The sequence below is a fragment of the Mustela nigripes genome, chromosome 17 (genome assembly GCF_022355385.1).
Source record: "Mustela nigripes isolate SB6536 chromosome 17, MUSNIG.SB6536, whole genome shotgun sequence".
Taxonomy (NCBI): domain Eukaryota; kingdom Metazoa; phylum Chordata; class Mammalia; order Carnivora; family Mustelidae; genus Mustela; species Mustela nigripes.
In genome coordinates this window covers 50443583-50466207 of record NC_081573.1, presented here as the reverse complement: position 1 = coordinate 50466207, position 22625 = coordinate 50443583, and the positions used below count along the sequence as shown (strand labels likewise).

Below are 22625 nucleotides of genomic sequence, written 5' to 3'. Positions count from 1 at the left end.
GGCTTCCAACGAGGACCCAGAACACCGAGCAGCACTCCTGAAGAACAACTAGCTCACAGATGTGAAACATCTAGATTCCGACCATGTCACACGAGTCGTTAGGTAAGAGGACACTTCCTCTTCAGCTCATTTAGTTGGGCTTGCACAGATCAGGACATGTAGAGTTATCCAGTAAGCCAAAGGAATATAAAAAATGTAGGCAAGAAACCCCTGCTTTTGGAATTCCGACCCATCTACCAGAGACTTCAATTCAAGAGAGCTTTGTAAAAAGGCCCTTCTGGTGACCCCCAGAGATTATTCTGGAAAACGCTAAGGACGGGTGTCTCAATAGTTTGTGGACAGGCTGCCATAAGGGCGGGAAAGCACATGGGCCGCATCGTACGGAAAATGCGAGGGTCCACAGGGTTTCAACTGGCAGCATGCCTTTTATTACGAAATCTGTAATAATTCCCAGGATAACCATCTCATGTTAACAGTTTTTATTTGACAAACAACAGACACATCTGCATACGGATGACCAAGATATCTTTAACCTGGCGAAATCGTTTTGTGATGTTACAAGTATATTCAACAAGGCTTTCAAGGTTCTTTCGTTTTCAGGAGAGAAAAAACAAGCTGCTGAGAAAAACGCACCATACAAATAAAAGTATGTAACATAGCGTATTTATCCAGTCCCCATTGAAAATTTGAAAATAAGCAGCTCTATAAAGCCAAAAGTGTTTCCTTTCCTGGGCCAAATTTCTGTTTGAGAGCTGAAGCATGCAATTAATGGGTTGCCTCAAACTTTAGTTATTGAGCCAAAATAAAAATCACACCCCTTAAGATCTTGTATGCACAGAACACTGGCTACTTGCTTCATATTAAGTATTTGGTTTCATAGGGCCTCTCTGATTTAAGAAACACATACTGAGTCCAAAAGGACACATTTCCTTCTAGTACAAAAACACATCATTAATAAACAGTCTAATTACAAACAAATTATATAATGCTGGGTGAGGCTAGGGTGGCAGGGGCAAGGAAACTCTATATTCTTCAAATAAATTCTAAGATCACCAAGGCATTCTAAATGAACCTTAAACAGAGGCATTAATATTTAAATATTACAATTTCCACTTAGGGGGAAAAATAAAACCACATTATTGATAGGCCAGCACACTCAAAACCAATAATGTCACAAAAACACATGCCCTTGTGTAATTTGGCAGAACAGGCTGCTCCCTGAATACAATGGACCTTTTTATTAAAGGGATCTCTTCACCCTTGGCATTTTATACAAAAACCAAAAACCAAAAAAAAAAAAAAAAAAAAAAAAGAGAGAGAGAGAGAAAAGGAAAAAGAAACAAACATGACACTGGCTAACGGTCTTCAGTTTGAACTATTTCACCAAGAAGTACAAGGCCTAAAAGATATGTTAGGAAAGTAAAAGGCATTATTTCAAAAAAAATGAAAGCAAGACCAGCTGAGGAAGAAAACTATATTGAGACACCAGGGCTTTTGTTTGACTGTACCACGGAGCAACAGAGCCCTCTAGCGGAGGGAAGGTAGAACTGTAGGAATACCTTTCTCGGGCTAACTTCTCAGGACCACGGCTATGCTACTCTAGTAAAACCGGAAGATCTAACTACTTGAATTGGATATTACATAAAATAATTTCCAGATTTTCATACCTGTAATCTCAAATCAGGGTAAAAGTCTTATTTTTTAGATATTCACTTTAAATGATGATCTTGAACCATTCTGTCACTGAACAAGGGCTTCCACAATCCCTTCATTATACAGTCACCCTAATCAATGAAATCCTAAACCTACATATAAGTGTGAAGTTCAACTCTTCTCATACGACAAGCATGAGCTCTAATCAGATACATATATATAATTTATATAGCATTATACATATATATACTTATATATACTTATTTAAATGATTTTTATATGTGATTACCAATGATGAGGGTCATTAGAATATTTCAGTTGGTCTCTTCCTTTGGATACATAACTTCACTGATACTTTTTTTTTTTTTAAGATTTTATTTACTATTTACTTGAGACAGAGTCTGAGAGCATGAGCAAGGAGAGGAGCAGAAGGAGAAGCAGCAAACAATGGAATATTACTCAGCCATCAGAAAGGATGCATACCCACCATTTGCATCGACATGGATGGAACTGGAGGGGATGATGCCGAGTGAAGTAAGTCAAGCAGAGAAAGACAATTATCATATAGTCCCCCTCATATGTGGAACACAAGGAACAGCATAGAGGACCACAGGGGAAGGGAGGGAAAACTGAGTGGCAAGAAATCAGGAAGGGAGACAAACCATGAGAACCTCTGGATTCCGGGAACCAAACTGAGGGTTACAGAAGGGAGGGGACTGAGGGAATGAGGTAACCAGGAGAAGGGTATTAAGGAGGGCAGAGTGGGGAGGAGCACTGGGCGTTATAAGCAACTAATGAATCACTGAACACTACATCAAAAACTAATGATGCGGTATACAGTGGCTAACTGAACATGAGAAAAAAAGATTTTATTTACTATATGAAAGAGAGAGAGAGAGAGAGAGACAGCACAGGTAGGAAGATGGGGAGGGGGAGAGGGAGAAGCAGACTCCCTGATGCAGGGAGCCAGACGCTGACATCACAACCTGACCTTGAAGGCAGATGCTTCACCAACTGAGCCACCCAGGAGCACCTTTTCTGATACTCTTAAGGTTTCCACAAATATTCAATTCCATGTACTCTGAACCAGACCACACAATCTCCATGGATATTCAATGTCTAAGAATATTGAACTGCAAAATGGTTGCTTAATTCATAAGGTACTAATTTTCAGTTTTAGGTAGTATCATTCCAGGACTTTTTCCAATACTGCCAAAAATCTCAAGAGCATCTCAGAACAAAATAATTTTTAAATTTTTACTTGTAATATACGGATATATTCTAGCATAAAAGAGTGGTCACAAATGTTTGGAGCTTTGGGGTTTAAGTTTTATTTACTTATTTTAGAGAGAAAGCAAGTGAGCTAAGGGAGGGCCGAGGGACAGAGAAGGAGTCTCAAGCCGATTCCCTGCCGAGCGTGGAGCAGCAGAGGGCTCAGTCCCAGTACTATGACATCACGACCTGAACTGAAACTGAGCCAACCAGGTGCCCCACTGGTCACAAATATTCTTAATTTAATATATCCCCAAAAGGTTATTTAGATTACTTCTAGAAATTTTCCTTCTACTAACGAGCACAGGTTCTTAAAAAGAAGATAAATGCCAAGATCCCATTATTCTGAGTCTTGTTGACAATCAGAAAGGAAACTGCCATCAGGCATCAGGATCCCAAGTGTAATGATCCCGTATGAGCAGGTTTTGACCAAGAAAATGACTGTAAGGTAGCCTATGGCCTCAGATTTATGGGATCTTTTAGAATTACTGAGAGGGGGAAAAAAAAAGGTCAACACATAGTTTAGGATAGAAGGCAAAATTTAGTAACACTAGGTATGGAAAAGAGAGCAAAGAACTGAAAGTATAAAGGAAGCTCCTCATTTTGAAGTGTGGGTTTAAAAATCTTAAGAATGGGGGCACCTGGTGGCTCAGTGGGTTAATGCTTCTGGCTTTGGCTCAGATCATGATCCTGGGGTCCTAAGATCAGCCCTGCATCAGGCTCTCTGCTCAGCAGGGGGCCTGCTTCCTCCTCTCTCTGCCTGCCTCTCCCCCTACTTGTGATCTCTGTCCGTCAAAAAAAAAAAAATCTTTAAAAATCTTAAGAATGAAGACACTCCTCTACATAAAGAAAAGCACTCTTCCTGTATTACTGCAGAACAGGTAGAATTTACTCCAGATCTGAATTCATCATGGTGGTCATTAGCAGGATAAAAGAACACGGTAACTACGTTTCATGCTATAATTTAAATACATGATTTAGGAACAAGACCCCAAGCTTTAAAAAATGGGCTCGCAAAGCCAAAAAAAGCAATTTCAACATTATACTATCATTTTGGGATTCCTACAAGGAAATCTGATACCTTCATTTTGTTTCAAGGAGAACAAATTTAGGGGTAACTGCCATGCTTGAGCATGTACATTTTATGTTTAAAAGATATCAATTCTGATGTTTAAATAAATATACACAATTAGAATCTATGTAATAAAACTTAGCAAGGGGATTACATTACAAAAATACCAGAAAATGAAGTGTCGGTCCTAAAATACATTTCACTGGTATAGACCCAAGTGGCCAGCTTGTATTTGTTCAGGGAAAAAAGTTCTGTTCCTGGTAATGGGTCCTCTGGCTCAAAAATCGAAACCAAACCAGGCTATCCTAGATCTAAAGTCATGACACTGATGCAGCCCAGCGATAGGAAGGGTCAAAAGGCCAAAGGAATTTTTCATCCTGAATAAATCCTGAGAGGGATTTAAAAGTCAAATTGTAAGCACTGGTGGTTTAAGACCGCAAGGATAAAGTTTTATCATCATTGCCAATAAACATTACACTGAAAATATTTAATTTGCTCATACTTCTTACTTTCCTTTCTTTAAAAACTTTTGTATAAGTAATCTCTATACTCAATGTGGGACACAAACCCATGACCCCGAGATCAAGAGTCACATGCTCTACCGACTGAGCCAGCCAGGCACCCCTTGTTACTAGTCTTTAAATGGACATTTGACGAAACCTCGATTTCACTCCGTAAATGTGATGGTAATTCTGTATGCCCGCTGCGACAGACTGTAAATTCCAACAAAAGGCCCTGCTAACAGGAGACCATCAACAGGGTAGGTGCTGTCCCACACTGAGGCATTCAATTAACCCCTCATGAGAAGAATCCTGCCTTTGATGAGCACCTGTCAGCCCTCGGATGCAAGCCAGCAGCACTTTCTACTCACCTATTTAAATACAGAGACAAATCAGTGCAACTGACAGGCTAAGTCTAGAAAAATAGTTATGGGATCCTCCATGATGGGAAATGGCCTAACCTAAAACAGTCCCTCTCCCGAGACTTTCTGGCAAGGCTTGTATTTAATATTATCCCCAGTAAAGAATGGTTCAATCCGTGTCCACTCATTTTCACCAAATCAGAGCCATCACGCAAGTCGCTAAGTCCAGAGTCGCAACACACCTGCCCCCTTCCTGCTCCATGCTACGTTGAGCACAGACAGAAATCAGTTCCTCCCTCGTCTCTACTGGTTAGCAGTCGGGACTGTGAGGTTCCGGGCCTCCTGGATTTGCTAGCAGAAGTTTGGGTGAAGAGATGACTTCCCCCTGGATACTGAGATGCTGATCTCCAGAGAGCGGTCCAAGCTACAGCTCTCAATCTATAAAGGTCTTCGGGTTTAGAACACTGGTTGAACAGAGGTCAAGGGGAGAAGTGTTAGTTTCTGAGGAGGCGACATGTGAATGTTTACAGCTCCCTAAAGAAGGGGACAGAGCTGAAGCAAGCAGTGCAAGCCACTGGTGGGATGTCCCTAACAGTTACACAGAGTGCGCCACCAAAAGCTTCCTGTGGCCTGGGGCATCGAATTTATCTAAATGTTATCTAAATTGGGGCTACTTTAGAGAATGTTGGGGTGATCTTACTTTGAAAGAGATTACATCCTCTAATGCAGGGGCCTTCTCTATAAAGGGCCAGATAGTTAAGTATTTTAGGCTTTGCAGACCATACCATCTCACCGTAATTACTCAATTTTGCTGAAAGCATAAAAACTGCCACAGAAATAAATGGAAATAAATGGGCGTGGCTATGTTCCAATAAAACTTTAGTTACAACATCAGACAACAGTCTGATTTAGCCCATGAGCCAGTGTCTGCCAACCCCCCATCCAGACAGCCAAACAACAGCAATAACTAGTTGCAGAATTTAAGTGTAAAAACAAAGATTTCATGAACTCCTAACGCTTTATTCTGACATCTCCTCAGAATCCTTCTATCTTCCTGAATCACCCTGATCTTTTTGACCTGAATTAAGTGGGAATTCCTCTAACTGCCTTAGTACCACAAACTACTGAAAACTCTAACTACAGCTTCCAATCACTTACAGCCAGACGAGGAAGACAGTAACACAACATCTGCCCAGAGGTCACATCAGGGGGGGGGGGGGGAAGCATCCTAATTAAACACTGAAGCTCATCAAGGGAGGTGTCCCCTCTTACCACCTGACCTTCCCCTCCCACCGCGGACACAGCCTCACTGACAGCCATTCCAACAAAGCAATGCCTGTAGAGAATTTTAAAAATTAAAAATAATTACTGGGAACGCCGGGTTTATAAATCAGCCTTTGCAAAGCAAACCAGGTTACCTACGTTTTTAGCCTTAGAGCCACCATGCCAGTAAGTACTGGTATGCTCTGTGGCAGCCCACTCTATTTCAAAGAGAAGAGACGTCCACAAGGCTAAAGGCTGAACAGCTACTACACAGAAATCAGGCTCCTGTGAGCGGCAAAAGGAAAAGTGGACACCAGCACTATTAAAGCTCGGGAAGAAGATGACTCCCGAGCGCCCGCACGTCCTGGAAGTGAAGGCGCCCGATTCACTCTGCATTCAGTTACTTCATCTGAAATGGGCAGAAAAGCGGTTACTGCAATTTATAAATGGACATGTTTCATAGTCCAGGAGAAGGAAGGACTTTATCTAGAAGCCACAGCCTACCTGGGCAAGGACACTTTCTAAGGCAGGCACGCAGGATACAAGAGTGAACTCGGCAACACTGAAAAGCCGCGTGCCCATCTCCAGCCTCTGGTCTTTAAGCCCGAAACCACTGCTGCAGACTGAAAGTGATTCGCAAGGATTTGCTTGCTTGGAATTTTCAGTGCAGTATTGTTTCAAAAATCAAGAATAAAAATCTTCCACACCCACCAAGACCTATACTTCCCAAGAGAGGAGCAGGTAGGGGGTGAGCAGAAGTGCTACAAGCAATCTCTGAGGGAGGGGCCAGAGCGGAGGGGGGGGGGCGGGGGGGGGGGGGGCGGCCGGGAGTGTGCGGGAGATTGAATAGGAAGGGCCGGTGGCCCCAGACCTTCGGGACATTCCTCCTGCTCTAAGCTTTAGGGTTTGGCACACCCCATCCAACTGGACCACAGAACCTGCTTGCAGTGTCTGCCAAGTCGACTGTGGATGTCAGAAAGGAAAGATCTTCGAGAATGAGGAAGCTGAGAGGCGCTTCAGGGAGCAGTGCAGAGACACGGAGTTTACTCAAAGCGGTTCCATCGAATAACACGTTTATTCTTGATGCTTCGGAACCCCCTCCCCTTTATGATTAGAGAACCAACGACACAAAGCTCTTTGGATGTTCTGAACCAACTCAGCTAGTCCCGGATCACAAAGTCCTGAGTCTGCTGCTGCCAATTTCTGGCGGGGCATTAGGGGGCATCTGAGGTCCGCTCTCTGACATCAGACAGAACAAAGCTGGAACCCTTATGCAGAACATAACCAGCAGTCATGTATCTTACTAATTAAAGGAAAAAACTGTCTTGCTGGAAGAGTAAAAGAATGAGATCTTTTAGGTAATTTTCTGGTTAGCTGAGTGTTAAATAAAAAGAGATGTTTTACTTAGTCCTTAAGTACTTATTTTGTCTCAACTATTCTCCACTGTATTGGTCCACACCCTCATAGAGGAGCCGTCAATGCAACCAACACAATGCAGTGTTTCCTGAGTGACCGAGGAACCAGTCGTTATTTTTAATACAGCATCATCAGTTTCTCTATCAATGATGATTATATAGAATCCCACCCCAATCAGAAGTTCAGAAAATTGGACTGAACATATTCTGAGCCTAGGGTGAGGTCTGAGAGTTGGTTTTAAATAAATCCCTTTCCTTTTCTTATTTATTATTTTTTTTTAAATTCCATTTGCCTCTCCGCCTTCAGACGAGTGCAGTCAAGAGCTCTACTCCGGGACAGCTGCTTGTTAAGAGCGTAGAGCCTCTGCAATGCAACAGCTGTTCCTCTAAGAATGTATTTTCCCCTCCTGCGCTTCCCCTGATGATGCCGGGAATGCTTGAGGAGGTTCGAGAAGGGTTCCCTGACAGTGAAGAAGGATGGAGAAAGGAGACAGCGCAGGAGGTGCACGAAGGCATGAAAAGACAAAGCTTATGAAAGAGAAGGCCAAGAAGGGGGGCCGTGGGGGAGCTGCGAAGGGTCAAAGGGCAGGGAGAAATTGCCAGAAACAGCCCAGTGTACTTTGTTTCGTCTATGTAAATTAACCTGAAGATGCAAATCCTTACTCGAAGCAGTCTGGTTCTTACAGGTACAGATGATGATGTCAGTGGATCAAAACAAAGTAAGACTAAAACCACGTGGAAAGCTCTTGCCCCAGCATCTGCTCTGCCCGTTCCTTCTAGCAGCCTTGTTCACTACAGCAAGGACGGCCTCTGAAGCCATCCACCTGTGCCGGTCACTGCAGTTAAACTGGTGGTTCAAACAGTCAATCCAGAGGTTAAGACAAGGACTAATTCCCCAACTTTAGAGAGAAACAAGATCCTGTTACCAAATGAAAATGATACTCTCAGTGACCAGCTGAAACCTGCAGTATCCTTTGTTCCAAAGTCATGAATAGGCTGTCGCTCCTGATGGTCCATCCCTTACCAATCAATTTTGGTTTCAATAACCCAGGTCACTGAAATGTGTCCAGACACCACACAGACCAGGCTGGAAACCCTTAGACGGAAGCTGTTGTCTCTAATGCCTGAATAAGAACAGCCACAGTCTTTTGCTGAGTGTTCAGCTCTCAGAGAATTCAAGGTCAGCCCCTCCACGGCCTTCCACGAGAAGAGTGAGGTTTTAAAAAGGAGGCCAGGATCTTAACAAAACAGTAGCAGGAAAGACTATAAATACATGTTTACATTAGGGAATCACTCTAAAAGATTTCATTGTAGTTCAAATTCAAGTGGATTTCAAGACAGCAGGGACGAAAAAATCACAACGACTGTAAGGAATGGCCTACCTATTCCTGAATTAGCTCCAGTGACCACGACCACTTTGCCGGTGAAGTCGCGGCCCTGGAGGATCTCCATGGCGGTGGTGCTGCCGTCGTATCTCTGCCTGCTGGTTGGCTTTGTAGGGTTATCATCCACCGTGAATGCCAGTCTCGGGTCCAAATAGGTGGTTCTTTTATTTATATGGCTGCAGAGAAAAGGAGGAGTTACGCAGGAACTTAACAACATCAATGCCCAGTAGGTGCGCTGACAAATTACAGTACATCTGTACAAAATGATACTCCACGGCCATTCAGCACCACTGTCTTGAAAAATATATACAGGAGAAAATGTTCACAAAACTTTACTGGAGAAGGACAGGGTCCTACACAATTCACAAAGCACACTCCCTACCTTTTTTTTCTTTGAAGAAAAACAGACTTGGAGAATAAATTTAAAACAATTAAAAGTAGTTATTCCTACTGGTAAGATTACAGTTATATACTATATATTTTTCTAGCTTCGAGGTATATTACTTTTACAAGAAATTTGTAAAATTTGTTGTAATTTCTACTGAAAATTACTACTGAAATTTTTACTGAAAACCAAAATGACTGAGTTTCTATATAGACACTTACTCGACAAAAAAAACTTGTCCGTTCTCATCAGTTTCTTGTTCCCATCCATATGGCAAATCTGAAACACAGGAAGACTGACAGGTCTACATGCGGCAGGGATGGGGCACACAGAGGCCCGTGCCCTTCCAGCCCCTGCCCCAAAGCCCTTCCCACCGACCAGCAGCCATGCTGGGCCAACTCGGGCCATGTGTAGCAACTGTGGCTGTTACAAAAAGCCCAAGAGAAATCACCCTCACCACTCCACCCCTCTCTCACTGCCGCCTTCTGCCATATCCCATGAGCTCCGAAAGAGAGCCCGATTCCTTGATGGCTCCCTCCTAGAGAACCTTCCAGAAATGACAGAGCAACCTGTCTGTCCCCTGACTGACAGTTTTGCTATCTAATTAATGCTTTAAATGCAAGGTTCTTTGCTTTATGACAACTACATACAAACCTCCCGCTATTCGTTTTCTTTTTCCAGTCTTTGGATGTTCCCACTGGGTTTTCTCCTCAGCATGACTGTTTAAAAAAGAAAAAAAAAAGTTAAAACTCCACAAAAAAATAGTAAATGAAGGTTACACTACTAAAAATTAATCAAGGCATTGCTTCCCCCCTCCCCCGCCCAAACAACACTATTTCCCAAGAGAAGTAAAGCCAGAGTTCAGAAAAGACATATTCAGAACATAAATGCTCTGGTCCAATTCCCTGGATGGCAAGGAGAAGCAGCCCGAGGAAATCTCCTGAAAGCCTGACTCTGTGAGCAGGCTGTGGAGGACGAGAAAGAGAAGCGGACGGGAACCCCTTGGGTCAACTTTAGGAAGCTTAGTGAATCACTCAGAATATCCAGAGATGTTTTGCATTTGTTTTCGTTTTATTTCAGGAGAGATGAACAAACATCAGTCTACTTTATGATACTGATATTTAGACATCGTTTAGCTATAATATTAATCTTAAGTATTTACTCTTTCCACAGATATAACTTTGAAGTGTTTTAAGCACTGACTCCTAATTGCTCCCAAGAGGTATTTAAGAATGCCTTTTAGAATAGGTCACCTCACTGCAAGTTACTCAACTTCAGAGCCTCAGTTTACCTATCTGCAAAATGGAAATGATCCTAAAACTCATCTCCAGGAATTGCTATGATAAGGTATATAAAGGGCAGAACACAGCACCTGACATATAAAATACCATCAAAAGTGCTACCTATTATTTTAAACAAATCAAATACACAAACTAGTCTTATTTCTGTGGTAAATTCAGCATCTCCTCTAACAGCAAATAAAGTTATAATTAAAATCATCAGTCAATAACAGACGAGAGAATACCTGTCAACAGGTGATAAAGAATCAAGAAAAACATAAAAATACTTCATCAGAGAAGCAGCCGGCTGTTGCAAGAGGCATTCACAGGGGAGGTTGAACTTCTAAAACTCCACATACTCATGCCAAAGTAGAAAATATTAATTAATCACCGACATCTAGATGATGAAATCTGAATATGCCTTCCCTACCAGTTACGTTAAAGAGAACAAATAAAGCACAAATCTGCGGTAGAATTTGACACGTGCCAAGCAAGGTGTTTTGGGGAACTGCAGGCTTCAGGTCTGTTTGCAAACTCTCAGTGGTGGGTTCCACAGCCCTGTCGACACTGGACTCAGGAGGCAAAGGCTTGGGCTCCCGCACACCTATAATCAGTCAGCCAGTCTCCCTGGCCCCACATATCCACCTCACGGGGCTGCTGGAAGAAAGGTAAGGGACACACTATTTGTGACAGTGACAGGCAAACAATGCGGTCACTGTACAAACGCAGGGTATCAGCAGCAAGGTCCAACGTCTACTCGTATGTCAACCACCACAAAGTCCTACTTGCGAAAAGGGAGAGCCTAAGCCCCCGGGAAGGACAAGCTGCTCCTTGTGGACACAAGCCCTGCCTCTCCTTGCGAACTGAAGGAACAGTGAGCAAACAAGCCAGACGCCGGCAATGACATCCACCGCTCCTGCTCTTTGCTTTGCTTTCCTCCTCATGCTTCTTCGAGAAGAGTTTACAAATGTGATTTTACATTTTCCTCTGCCTGGTGTTAAAAGTAGTTCGCATCCCACATGCAGGCAGCAAATTGAGCTTTGAGCCAAAAACACCTGCCCTCAAGAATCCACAAAGTGCCCCTGGGAGTGGAACGCAGACCCCCGCAGGCCCCCCGTGCAGCTGAAGCCCAGACACCTAGCCCTGGGCCTGGCCTATGCAGTCGCCCAAATGGAAACGGGCGGAATGAAGAGATGCTTTCCGAAGGAGTTGGAAAATTCGCTGAGAACATTTTTTTTTTCGGTCCTGAAAAACATTTAAAAAAAAAAAAAACAAGATAAACATTGTCATCCCCATGTTTTTGACTTTGACAGAAAATGCCTAAGTCAGGGTTTCCGACCACTGGCAGTCCTGACATTTAAGCCAGACGGTTCTCTGCTGTGGGGGCTGTCCTGTGCCCTGCAGGACGATTAGCTGCATCCCCGGGATCTACCTACTAGATGCCAATATACCACAGTTGTGGCAACAGAAAATGTCTCCAGACATCACCAACTGTCCCCTGAAGGACGCAGTGTCCCTGAGGGTGAACCTCAGGCCTGACACAGAGAAAAGTACATAATTTGGTAATAAGGATTTCAGAGCCCAAATGCTCATGAGTTCTGGCTTTCCCATTCACCAGCCATGTGCACTTAAAGAGGTGTTTAACCTCCCTGTGCCTCAGTTTCCCCATCTATAAAATAGGGATAATAGCATCTACTCCTTGGGGTTACTAAGGACTCAATGAGTTAACATTTGTGAAAAACTAAGAACTGTGCCTTTCAGACAGAAGCATTAATTTAAATAAATACCCACATATAAAACTTAATTAAAAAGTATTCTTAATTATAACCTAAAATGACTTTGTAATGAACAGAAAATCATGACACATGTCCCCAAAGTGTTATCTTCCTCTCCTTTAAACAGAGCCCTCTTCTATTTTTTCTTTTTCAATAAGCTTTTTGTCATTTAAAGAGATAATTAACAGTGATCTTAATTTAAACCAAAAGGATCAAAATTAAATCCATACCACATTACATGGATATCACTTTCAAGTATGTTATTCCAGAAATTTGTTCTGAGGCATAGTTCACTTGGACACAGACAGCCGGCGGTGAGGAGGGCCAGCCTGTGGACCAGGGAACCATCTCCTGACCAGGCAAGGCTGGCCGGCCCTCTGGCTGCCACAGTGCCCAGGCTTCAGAAGTAAAGGGGGCTGGGACTCAAGGGCCCAGGAACGCCCAGGTGACTGTGGCGAGAGTCCCAGGCACTGAGACCTGGTCCCTCCATCCCCAGCGCCTGGCTTGGGCACACGCGCTGCTCTGGACCATGCCAAGGAGGGGAGAAAGGCCCACCAGTTCTCACTGGTGCCAGGTCTGCCCTCAGCGGCACGACTATCCTCTCCCTGGAAGCCCAGCCTGGTGGGCCCTGGAGCCATGGGACATGCATGCTCTTGTGGTCTGTGAGTACAGCACGGGTCACATGGGAAAGCAAGAGGGGCCCAAAGAAGCCACGCGACAGGAGGGGGCAAAGGTATGAGTCAGGGAGCGGGTTCTCATTGGGAGCTACAGCCTTTGTCCTTGGGGGAGGCCTTGCTGCAGCAAGACTATCTGAGAACAGGAACTACTCAGAGGGCAGTCTTCTTTTAGCCCATTAACCGTTTCCAAACCCCAAGAGAGGACAAGTGACCCTTCCAGAGTGGAAATAAGACAGACTAGGATGCTTGTAGATCAGGAGAGATCAAGGGGGACGGGTGAGAATCCCGGGTTAGGATCAGTCAGAGGCATCCTTCCACCTGGAGAGCTAAAGAACAGAGGGCGGGGGGCACCTGGGTGGCTCAGTGGGTTAAGCCTCTGCCTTCGGCTCAGGTCATGATCCCAGGGTCCTGGGATCGAACCCCACATCAGGCTCTCTGCTCTGCAGGGAGCCTGCTTCCTCCTCTCTCTCCCTACTTGTGATCTCTGTCAGATAAATAAAAAAAAATCTTTAAAAAAAAAAAAAAAAAAAAAAAAAAGAACAGAGGGCGGGGGGACTGGAGAGGGGGACCCCAGTTAGGACCCAGCCATAACTTGTCACTATATTCAATGTAAACAACAGGGCCAGACAGGCCAGTTGGAGACCCAACACTGGGGAGGAAGGAGAGCCTTTTCGGAGGCCATATACGCACCGTGAATCCCCCAGAAGCACTCGGAGGTGCTGACTGGGGTGTGCTGATCTTACTTAGAGAAAAGAAGAGCCCAGACACTGGATGCCGTCGAGGAAGGAAGCAGATGGGAAAGGCCGCTCAACAGAAAGTAGGAGGCAGGGAGGAAGAGCCAGGGTACCACCAGGCTCCCGGCAAACTTAAAAGGAAGTCAGGGAGCCCAGGCTAAGTGGCTAGAACGAAGGTAAGCCCCACACAAAGCAGGAGGCAGAGGGGGGCTCTAACCTTCAGGATGCCACAGCACCTTTGCATTCCAGGGACCCGTATGCCACCTGCTCAGGGAGGCCCAGGGAACCCTTCACTGGAGGAATTAATTCACTCATTCCACAGGGACTTCGGTCTCACAGGGGCTAAGCACAGCGGATTCAGAGGGGAACAAGAAAAGATGCCTGCCCTCACGAAGCTTACAATCTGCGGGAGGAAGGCAGAGTGCCAACAAGGGAACGTGGCAAAGATGACTACAGAAAAGGCCAAGTACCAGGACTCAGATAACTAACGAGATGCTGGGAGGAGGGTGCAGCGGTCGAGGATAAGGGGCAGGTCTCGGGTCTGGGAGATGACAGAGCCCTTCATATAGCTCTCCAGGAACCGGGCACATGGATCTCCAGGCAGCGGTAACAGCGAGTGTGGCTTTCGAAAGATATAAATCCGATGGCACTCCCTGGCTCCAAGCCTTCAGTGGACCCTTGGGTCCTGACGATGGAGCCCCAGCTCTTCCATGAGGCACAGAAGGGCCTCCACACCCGGGGCCTTCCTCGGCTGCCTCAATCTTCCCAGCCCTGCTCCAGCACATGGGCCAGAGAGAGGCCTCCACTGTCTCCTCTGCCTGGGCTGCCCTCCTGGCCCTGAACATGCCCACTTCTACTCCTGCTGAGGCCCGGCTCACGTGCCAACTCTCCCCAAGCCTCCGAGGTGCTCCCCACCTCCTCACGCAGGCCTCACATTAGCTAGCTGCTGCTCACTAGCCACACACTGCACTGAACTAGCCACATGTCACTCTGCCATACAAGACCGGCTGACAAGTGGGTCTTATTTATCTCAGTGTAACCAGCAGCCAGCAAAGAGCCTGGCATGTGGTAGAACCCCAGTGTGTCTTGAATGAATAAACGCAACAAGGTCTATCTTTCTTTCTTTTTTTTTTCCTCCTGGTTGTGTTTCTACCAAGCAACCAAAGACAGCAGCAGCTCACAACTGTGGGTAGATTAGAATCTCCTGGGGAAATCTTACAACATATCAGTGGAGGCGGGAAGGGCCCAAACCAGTTGAATGAGAATCTCTGAAGGAGGAACCAAGGAAAAAGTATTTTCTAAGCTTTCCACCTGCTGAAAATCACTAATTTACAACCCTGCTTCTCAAAGCCAAATGATAACCTGCCCTACGGGAAAAGCCTATACAATACAGATTCCCCACGCTGGGTGTCTGCCGCATGAAGGTCTCTGATTTCTAGATGTAGGACCATCGACAGGTGCTTCTAATGAGGCTTAGGAGGTGCTGTCACGGCTGCAGAGAGAGCAAGAAAAGCTAAGTTGCTGAGCAGAGCACTTATCAGATCTACGCTAAGTGTTTTAGGTACAATGTCTGAATTAAAATTCTGTCAACCCATTTTACGGGTGGAAAAGCGGTGACTGAGAGTTCTTTCAACGGCCCCAAGTCGCACAGTAAGGGGAGGGAGAAAGGGTCTGCTGGTGTTTCCAAAAGTTTGCCAGGAATTACTGGAGTTCTACTATATATGCCAAGGTATATATGCATATACACATACACATAAATATTAGGACATTTATTTTAAAAAATACATACTCCTAGCTCCCTGACCAGGAACCCCGAGGAGGAGGGAGCTGGGCACTGGCTTTTTTTTTTTCCTTTTTTTCTCTTGATTTTTTTTTTCTTTTTTTTTTTTTTTTCTGGATGAAGGAGTAAGGCCTGCGGGCCCATGGCACCGTGCAGCGCCGCCTCTGAGCAGCAGAGGGCGCGCCGGGGCGCCGCCAGGTGACACCCCGCAGGACCCAGGGCCCAGAAAGGCTGCCGACCCCTCCTCGGGACCCTGGGAGCCTGCCTGAGGAAGCTCTCGAACGGTCGCGTCCACTTCGCGCGGCCTCGCCGAGCGGGAGCGCCGGCCCGAGCCCCTCCGCGCGCAGGTGGCACGGCAGGCGGCGCGGGGTCCCGGGCACGTGAGGCCGTCAGGGTTCCAGGTGCGGCCCCCTCCAGGTGCGTCCCAGGCCCGGCGGCCCCCCGGCGGCCCCTTACTTGGCGTAGTAAACCCAGCCGTCCTTGGTGGTTCTCTGCTCCCAGCCCGGGGGCAGCTCGTCCTCGCTGTCCGTGTCGTCCAGGCCAGCGTAGCGCAGGGCTGCCATGACGGCCGAGGAGGCGCTCGGTCTCCTACTCTCTCGGTCGCCCGCTGCCGGGTCTCCGCGCCCAGGAACTCACTCGGGCTTCAACCAAGCGCCGCGCGCGGCCAGACCCAAACGCTCGCGCCTGCGCACTGCGCCGCCCCGAGCCGCTCCGAGGACTCGGGAGCTAGAATCAGGTCTCCCGCGTTTCGCCGCTGCGGGCGTAAAAGGGGCGGGGCCTGGGAAGAACGGGCGAAAGCCCGAGAGGGAGAGCGTACTGCCGCTCGGCTGGAAGTAAAAGCCGGCGGACGCTCCGTTACCCTGGAGATGGAGCTGAGCTTCGTCCACCTCCCGGCCTTAGGGAAGGGGCGTGGGCCTCCAGTCCTGGTCCAGGACTCCGCCCGTTGCTGAGCGACCCGTAATTACTTCCGCGTTGTTCTGACCAATCCTGCTGGAGCTCCTGCAAATGAGCATCCTGGGAAATGTAGGCCAGGCCCGGCAGGCATGCAGAGCGGAGCAGAAATGAGGGATGCGGGCACTGGTTTTCTAGGCTCTGGCCTCTCGGTCTTTCAGAACGTTATGAAGACCGGATGCTCCTACTCAGAGATTCCAGAGCTTCCCATCACCCAGGCTGACTCAGACGCTTTGTTGTGAACGTTATAAAACGTGGGAACGTGAAAAATCAAAGTTCCCGCACCTTCTAACAGCCACGTCTTGGAGAAGATGCTCGCAGCCGCGGCACGATTCTGTTCATAAATAAGGGGCGAACGTTTCTAAACAGCTTAATTCGGGCCAAGGGTTCATAGACTATCTCTTTCCTAGACCCGACACCTCCGTGAGGTGAGCAGTTAGAAGAAAGAAGAGCAGGGGACTAACTGGCAGCCGAGACGATACTGCTGCCCCACCATTACCCACTTACCCGCCTGCTCCTGACTACACTGACAGAGCACCACATCTTCTGTGCCTCTTTGTGTTGCTCGCATTTAGTGAAATGCCTAGACCTGCAAGTTCACTGAATGAAATAAATTAAGGAGTCAATGTGATTTGGTAGGTTTCGCCCTCTATAACTCAACCTGGTTTAAAACAAACTCCCAATTTACAAAGTGAAGCACCTGCAAGTATGCTATCAATATCCTGTGTCAAAACTGGAAGTGTAGGGGCGCCTGGGTGGCTCAGTGGGTTAAACCACTGCCTTCGGCTCAGGTCGTCATCTCAGGGTCCTGGGATTGAGCCCCGAGTCATGCTCTCTGCTCAGCAGGGAGCCTGCTTCCTCCTCTCTCTCTCTCTCTGCCTGCCTCCCTGCCTGCTTGTGATCTCTGTCAAGTAAATAAAATCTTAAGAAAAGCAAAAACTTCAAGTGTATCTTTAACTTAGTTTTGCCTAAGCTGTTTTCTAAAACATTCCCCAACTAGAAACTTGCAGAAGTTTCAGAAGGGAAGTCTACCAACCAGGATTCCCGTGGCCTACGTCTCAGAAAAATGCAAGCCTCCATCTCAAAAGTTATGTATCTTTGATTTTTTAAACATTTTTTAAATATTTAAATAGGTGGGGGTGTGGGGAGGCAGGGAGCTGTGTTGTTTTTTACCTTCAAGTCCTGAAATTGATAATGCTTTGGGATTCCTGCTCTGCATGCTTTTTAGAGAAGAGATTGCTTTCCTTTGAAGGTCCCCAACTGAAAGCTAACGTAATGAAAATATATTTTAGTCTTAACAGGCCTCTATGGCATCTCAGACCTATGAAAACATCACTCTCCAACCCATATACATGTAAATAAGTTTAATTTATTAATATGCTGCTCTTCTGCTCACTCCAACTTAACCCCTTGTCTCTGTCACCCAAGCCTGTCACGGCCGGCGCGACAAATCTACCAGGAACGTAAGGATAAGAGGATGGTGAAAAGAAATTAAGAGACAAAGAGATGGGGGCAGGAGGAGCACTGAGAAGGATGTCCAACAGTTCCGATTTTATTCCACATCTTACAAGCATTTATGAGGCAGATCACAATAGAAGGAGGAATACATCAGTATCTAGTCAGATGACCGCAAGTTCCTAAAACAAGTTTACATTAACTACAAGCAAACCTCATGATGCCAGGTAGTCACGTCTAATGCCATCAGCAAGACAATCAACCAGCCAGCGGGTTATGCGAGGTACAGGAACAACAAGGACCAACTAAGAATTCATGACCCTGACCACATTAGTCCCTTCAGTAGGGAGAGCGTGTGGGAAGTCACGTAGGCGAGCACACGACACATAGCACAGACACTTTCTCAGTGTTACTCTTAACTTTCCTGTCCTTAACCCCTTATCAAGGTGTCTGGACTTTAAAGGAGAAAAAAGTCAGGGCCTGGTTTGATCCACAACTCCAACCATGCCGTAGCCTCCAACACAAGACAATTTATTGTTTTGATATAAATAGAGATTAGGTCACAGTGACCCCAAATAATGGGGTGGGGAATAAATGGAATCAAACAGAATCAAGCTGAGGAGTGTTAGTCTTTCCAATCATAATCTATAGCTCTGCTCAAGGATGGACTGCTTAGCTTTATCCCTGGTTGCCCTCACCAGAACCTCTCTGGGCACCTGTTCTCTAGGACTCAGCATCAGACTACAAGCATGGTATCTTCCCCAAAACTTGCTAGTGGTCCCCTTGTTAATAGTCACAACTTCTAGGTGAACCCTCTGCTCTTCCTACCACTTAAACTATTCCCTCGAACAGGTGATGCTACAAACATCAGGGTTTCTCAGCCTCAGCACTACTGACATTTGGCACCAGATAATTCCTTGTTCCCGGTGGGAGTGGAGGGGTGTGGGGTCATGCCCTGTGCATTGTAGTATACTGAGCAGCGTATCTGGTCTCAACCTGCTAGATGCCAGTGGTGCCCCCCACCAGCTGTAATAACCAACAAGTCTCCAGGATGTTGCCAATTGTGCCCTCACTGGAGAACACTGATCTACATTGACAGTAAGCCAGAAAACTACTAACTCATAAATTAAATGCTGGATGTATTTAATATGTTGAAAAGACCCTTCCCGGCCAATGATTCACAAGGTGGTATTCAGACCCTGCTGGTTCAGGCTACCAATTCTCTAGCACTGTCTGAGGGCACATGTTTCTTCAATTCCTAGTCACTCCAGAGTTGAGACCCATGGGGGGACAGAAATCTGGCTGAGTGGCCCAGACACCAATAATGGCCCCAAATGGTTATGAAGACCTAATTTTATTCCTCTCTTCCTACTTTTTATCTGTGGCTTCTATCAGAAGATTAAAAGAGTAAGACACAAAGGCATTTGAGGACTTATGAAGATAGGCATGCCAGATTTTAGGGTTTCCTGTCTTTTGGCTTCATTCAAACTGATATTGTTTTAATAGTGCTTATTTGATTGCAAGCAACAGAGACTTAAGCAAAAGTTTATATCCAGGGTGCGCATGAGCTAAATTAGAATGTTATCAGGACCTTAGGGAGCTCAAGGATAGGCTCTTTTTTTTTTTTTTTTTCCCTGTTGTGGAGTTCATGGTCCCTCACTCCCCACTCTCTGCTCCAAAGTTACATTCTCCTGCTCTCTCTTTACTGGCCTCGTCTGTGCACTGCCAGTTCTTGCCCCTTGAACTTTAGCTTACACGTGGCTTTGACGTTGGTCTTATAAGGATCTGTAAGAGGGTGAGCTCTATATGGTGTATAGATTGTCATAGGTTTGAGGAGCCTTAAGTTTGAGAATGAGCCAAGGTCCTCAATATTTTCCCCCTAAGAGAGCCTAAAGAATGGTTTGCTTTTGTATAAGCCAACTAAGTCCCACTGATGGATAGTGAGGAGATTTTTAAAAAATCCAGTGTGTGGTTATACAACTGCACACCAGATGGCCCTATGTGCCCACAATTTGAAAGGCTAAAGACCAATTCCTGACCAGCATTTCTACGTTTGAACTCTTTTTGTCTTTGAGAGAGCATTTACACAGTAAATGGATGCACACAGATCGGCAAGTGGATGCTAAAAGCAATTTGGCGCTACTTACATGGTGGACACAAGCTTTAGTGGAACATCCCCAGGGCTACATTTTGCTTCCTTTTTTTTTTTTTTTTTTAAATTTTCATTTATTTATCTATTTATTTGAGAGAGAGAGAGAAAGTGAGAAACAGGGTCTTAGTGGAGGGGGAGGGGCAGAGGAAGAGGGAGAAGACGACTCTCAGATGAGCAAGGAGCCAACAGGGCTCAATCCCAGGACCCCCGGATCAGGACCTGAGCTGACGGCAGACGCCTAACAGAGGGAGACACCCAGGCACCCCATACACCCCATCCCTACCCCCACCCACTTTTTTTTTAGTTCCTACCATTACTGCGATGATGGTCATTGCCCTCCGCCTCAAACACACAAACAACCCAACAATTCTGTAAATTTGCTCTAACGGAAGTCGTCAGTCTTTGGGACATTAACTTTTTTTTTTAATTTTTTATTTTTTATAAACATATATTTTTATCCCCAGGGGTACAGGTCTGTGAATCGCCAGGTTTACACACTTCACAGCACTCACCAAAGCACATACCCTCCCCAATGTCCATAACCCCACCCCCTTCTCCCAACCCCCCTCCCCCCCACCAACCCTCGGTTTGTTTTGTGAGATTAAGAGTCACTTATGGTTTGTCTCCCTCCCAATTCCATCTTGTTTCATTGATTCTTCTCCTACCCACTTAAGCCCCCATGTTGCATCACCACTTCCTCATATCAGGGAGATCATATGATAGCTATCTTTCTCTGCTTGACTTATTTCGCTAAGCATGATACGCTCTAGTTCCATCCACGTTGTTGCAAATGGCAAGATTTCATTTCTTTTGATGGCTGCATAGTATTCCATTGTGTATATATTGTTTATAGCAGCAATGTCCACAATAGCCAAACTATGGGACATTAACCTTTCTGTGTTGGTGCCAAACGCAGTATGCTTATGAGACCTGAGAAGCCTCCTGGCTCCTCTGACAAACTTCTCGTGGAAGGTAACCAGTGAGGAAGAATACTGAACAGGCTTCCCAGAGAAAACTCCCTCTGGTCAGTGTGGCCTTACATAGGCAGGTGTGTTGGGATTTCACAGATTCATTCGAACACACAATGAGTAAGGAAAAAGTTATGTCATGTGTCTGAGAAAAAAAAAAAGAAACGAAAAATGAAACATCCCTTGCAGTCAGAAACCAAATCAATTCAGATAAGACTTACAGACACGCAGAGAACTATGGTTTGAGGGTTTTAAGAGAAGTTTGAACCAAGATGTACAGGTATACAGAGACTAGGGTGAGTTCTTGTGGTAGGGTTTCCTGTAATTATCTTTGGAACCGAACTCAGCTCATGTCAATTACCAACTTTCTTTATTCTGTTACTACCCCTGTTTTTACAGATGAAGAAACTGGGGCACACAGAATTTAAGTAACTTGTCCGTGGTCACTCAGTGAACAAGAGCTAGCAGGCTCTGGCATTAGAATCCAGACAAGAAGTCTAGCCCCAAACTCATCCTCTCTACCAACATTCTCCTGTGTGCTATCTTTCTAGAATAGAGCGTCCTCAGTACTGGGGTGCCCAAGGGTTTTTGTTCCTCCATGAGAAAATGAGGGAAAAAAAAAGTAAAAGAAGTGAATTGTTCATAAAGCTGTGTTTTTATTGAAAGTGCTGTCTTTTTATTTTCTAGGACACTGTATCTGTTCTACTTTTATTTATTTATGGTGATCTAGTTTATTCCATTCTCCCAACGTTTTATTATGAAATTTTTCAAACGTTGAGAAAAGTTGAGACAAGTACAATGAATGTCCATATCACCATCTCACCGAACACACAGACCTAGACACACTCATTGTTAACCTCCTGCCACATTTGCTTTAAAGAGACAGAACTTGATTCCCTGAGCATTAAGAGTGATTTTGTTTTCTTATGAGAGTCTTCAGGCCTAAGCAGGAAGGCTCATTTTTCTCTAGGCCACACAGCTAGGCACTCTCCCCTGCTGAGCACATTTCTACTGCAGTGACATCTCCAAATCAGACCCTCACATTTGGAAATGTCATTTAATTTACATTTCAAGGCCTCAAATTTCAGTGTAGTTTTACTATATTACTGCTAACTTGGCACCATTCTCGAAATTCCATTTCAGCTTAATTTCATTCCTGGCTACTCTCTGCCCCCAGCGAGGAGAATGAACAGTACCCGAGGAGAATGAACTGCACGGGAGGCAGCGTGTTGCCCCCCAGTCACTTAAAACCCGTGGCGAGGAGTCCATTCCGTGTAAAGCGTTCCGCCACCGGCCTGGAGTGTCCTGTTTTGGTGGCCAAAGCTTCCAAGATGTTGCTCTGATCCATGGCTGTTGCAATCTTGCAAACGAATTCTTCCAAAGATTTCAGACCCTGGAGCCCAAGAGTCACCCCAGATCCTGCCAGATGTGCACACGTAAATACACCAGAAGAAGGGGACATTAAAAAAAAGGAACAAAGAAAAAAGGCAATGACTCCAAAGCATTCAGCATAGTGCCAAGCACAGGGCAACCTATGATTCCTAAA

The 22625-nt window shown here is 45.6% G+C and overlaps 1 protein-coding gene across 9 annotated transcripts in view; it reads right to left on the bottom strand.

Moving 5' to 3' along the window:
- WWOX (WW domain containing oxidoreductase) overlaps nucleotides 1-16460 on the bottom strand; it is a 955527-nt gene extending 939067 nt beyond the window's left edge. For all 9 annotated transcript variants that reach the window (XM_059382580.1, XM_059382581.1, XM_059382578.1 and 6 more), the window contains exons 1-4: nucleotides 16010-16460; nucleotides 9962-10026; nucleotides 9529-9586; nucleotides 8920-9098 (exon numbers count right to left, since the gene is read on the bottom strand). In XM_059382580.1, the coding sequence (XP_059238563.1) occupies nucleotides 8920-9098; nucleotides 9529-9586; nucleotides 9962-10026; nucleotides 16010-16116 (409 nt within the window). In that variant the 5' untranslated portion in view covers nucleotides 16117-16460. The remainder of the gene's footprint in view (nucleotides 1-8919; nucleotides 9099-9528; nucleotides 9587-9961; nucleotides 10027-16009) is intronic.
- Between the last annotated feature and the right edge of the window lie 6165 nt (nucleotides 16461-22625).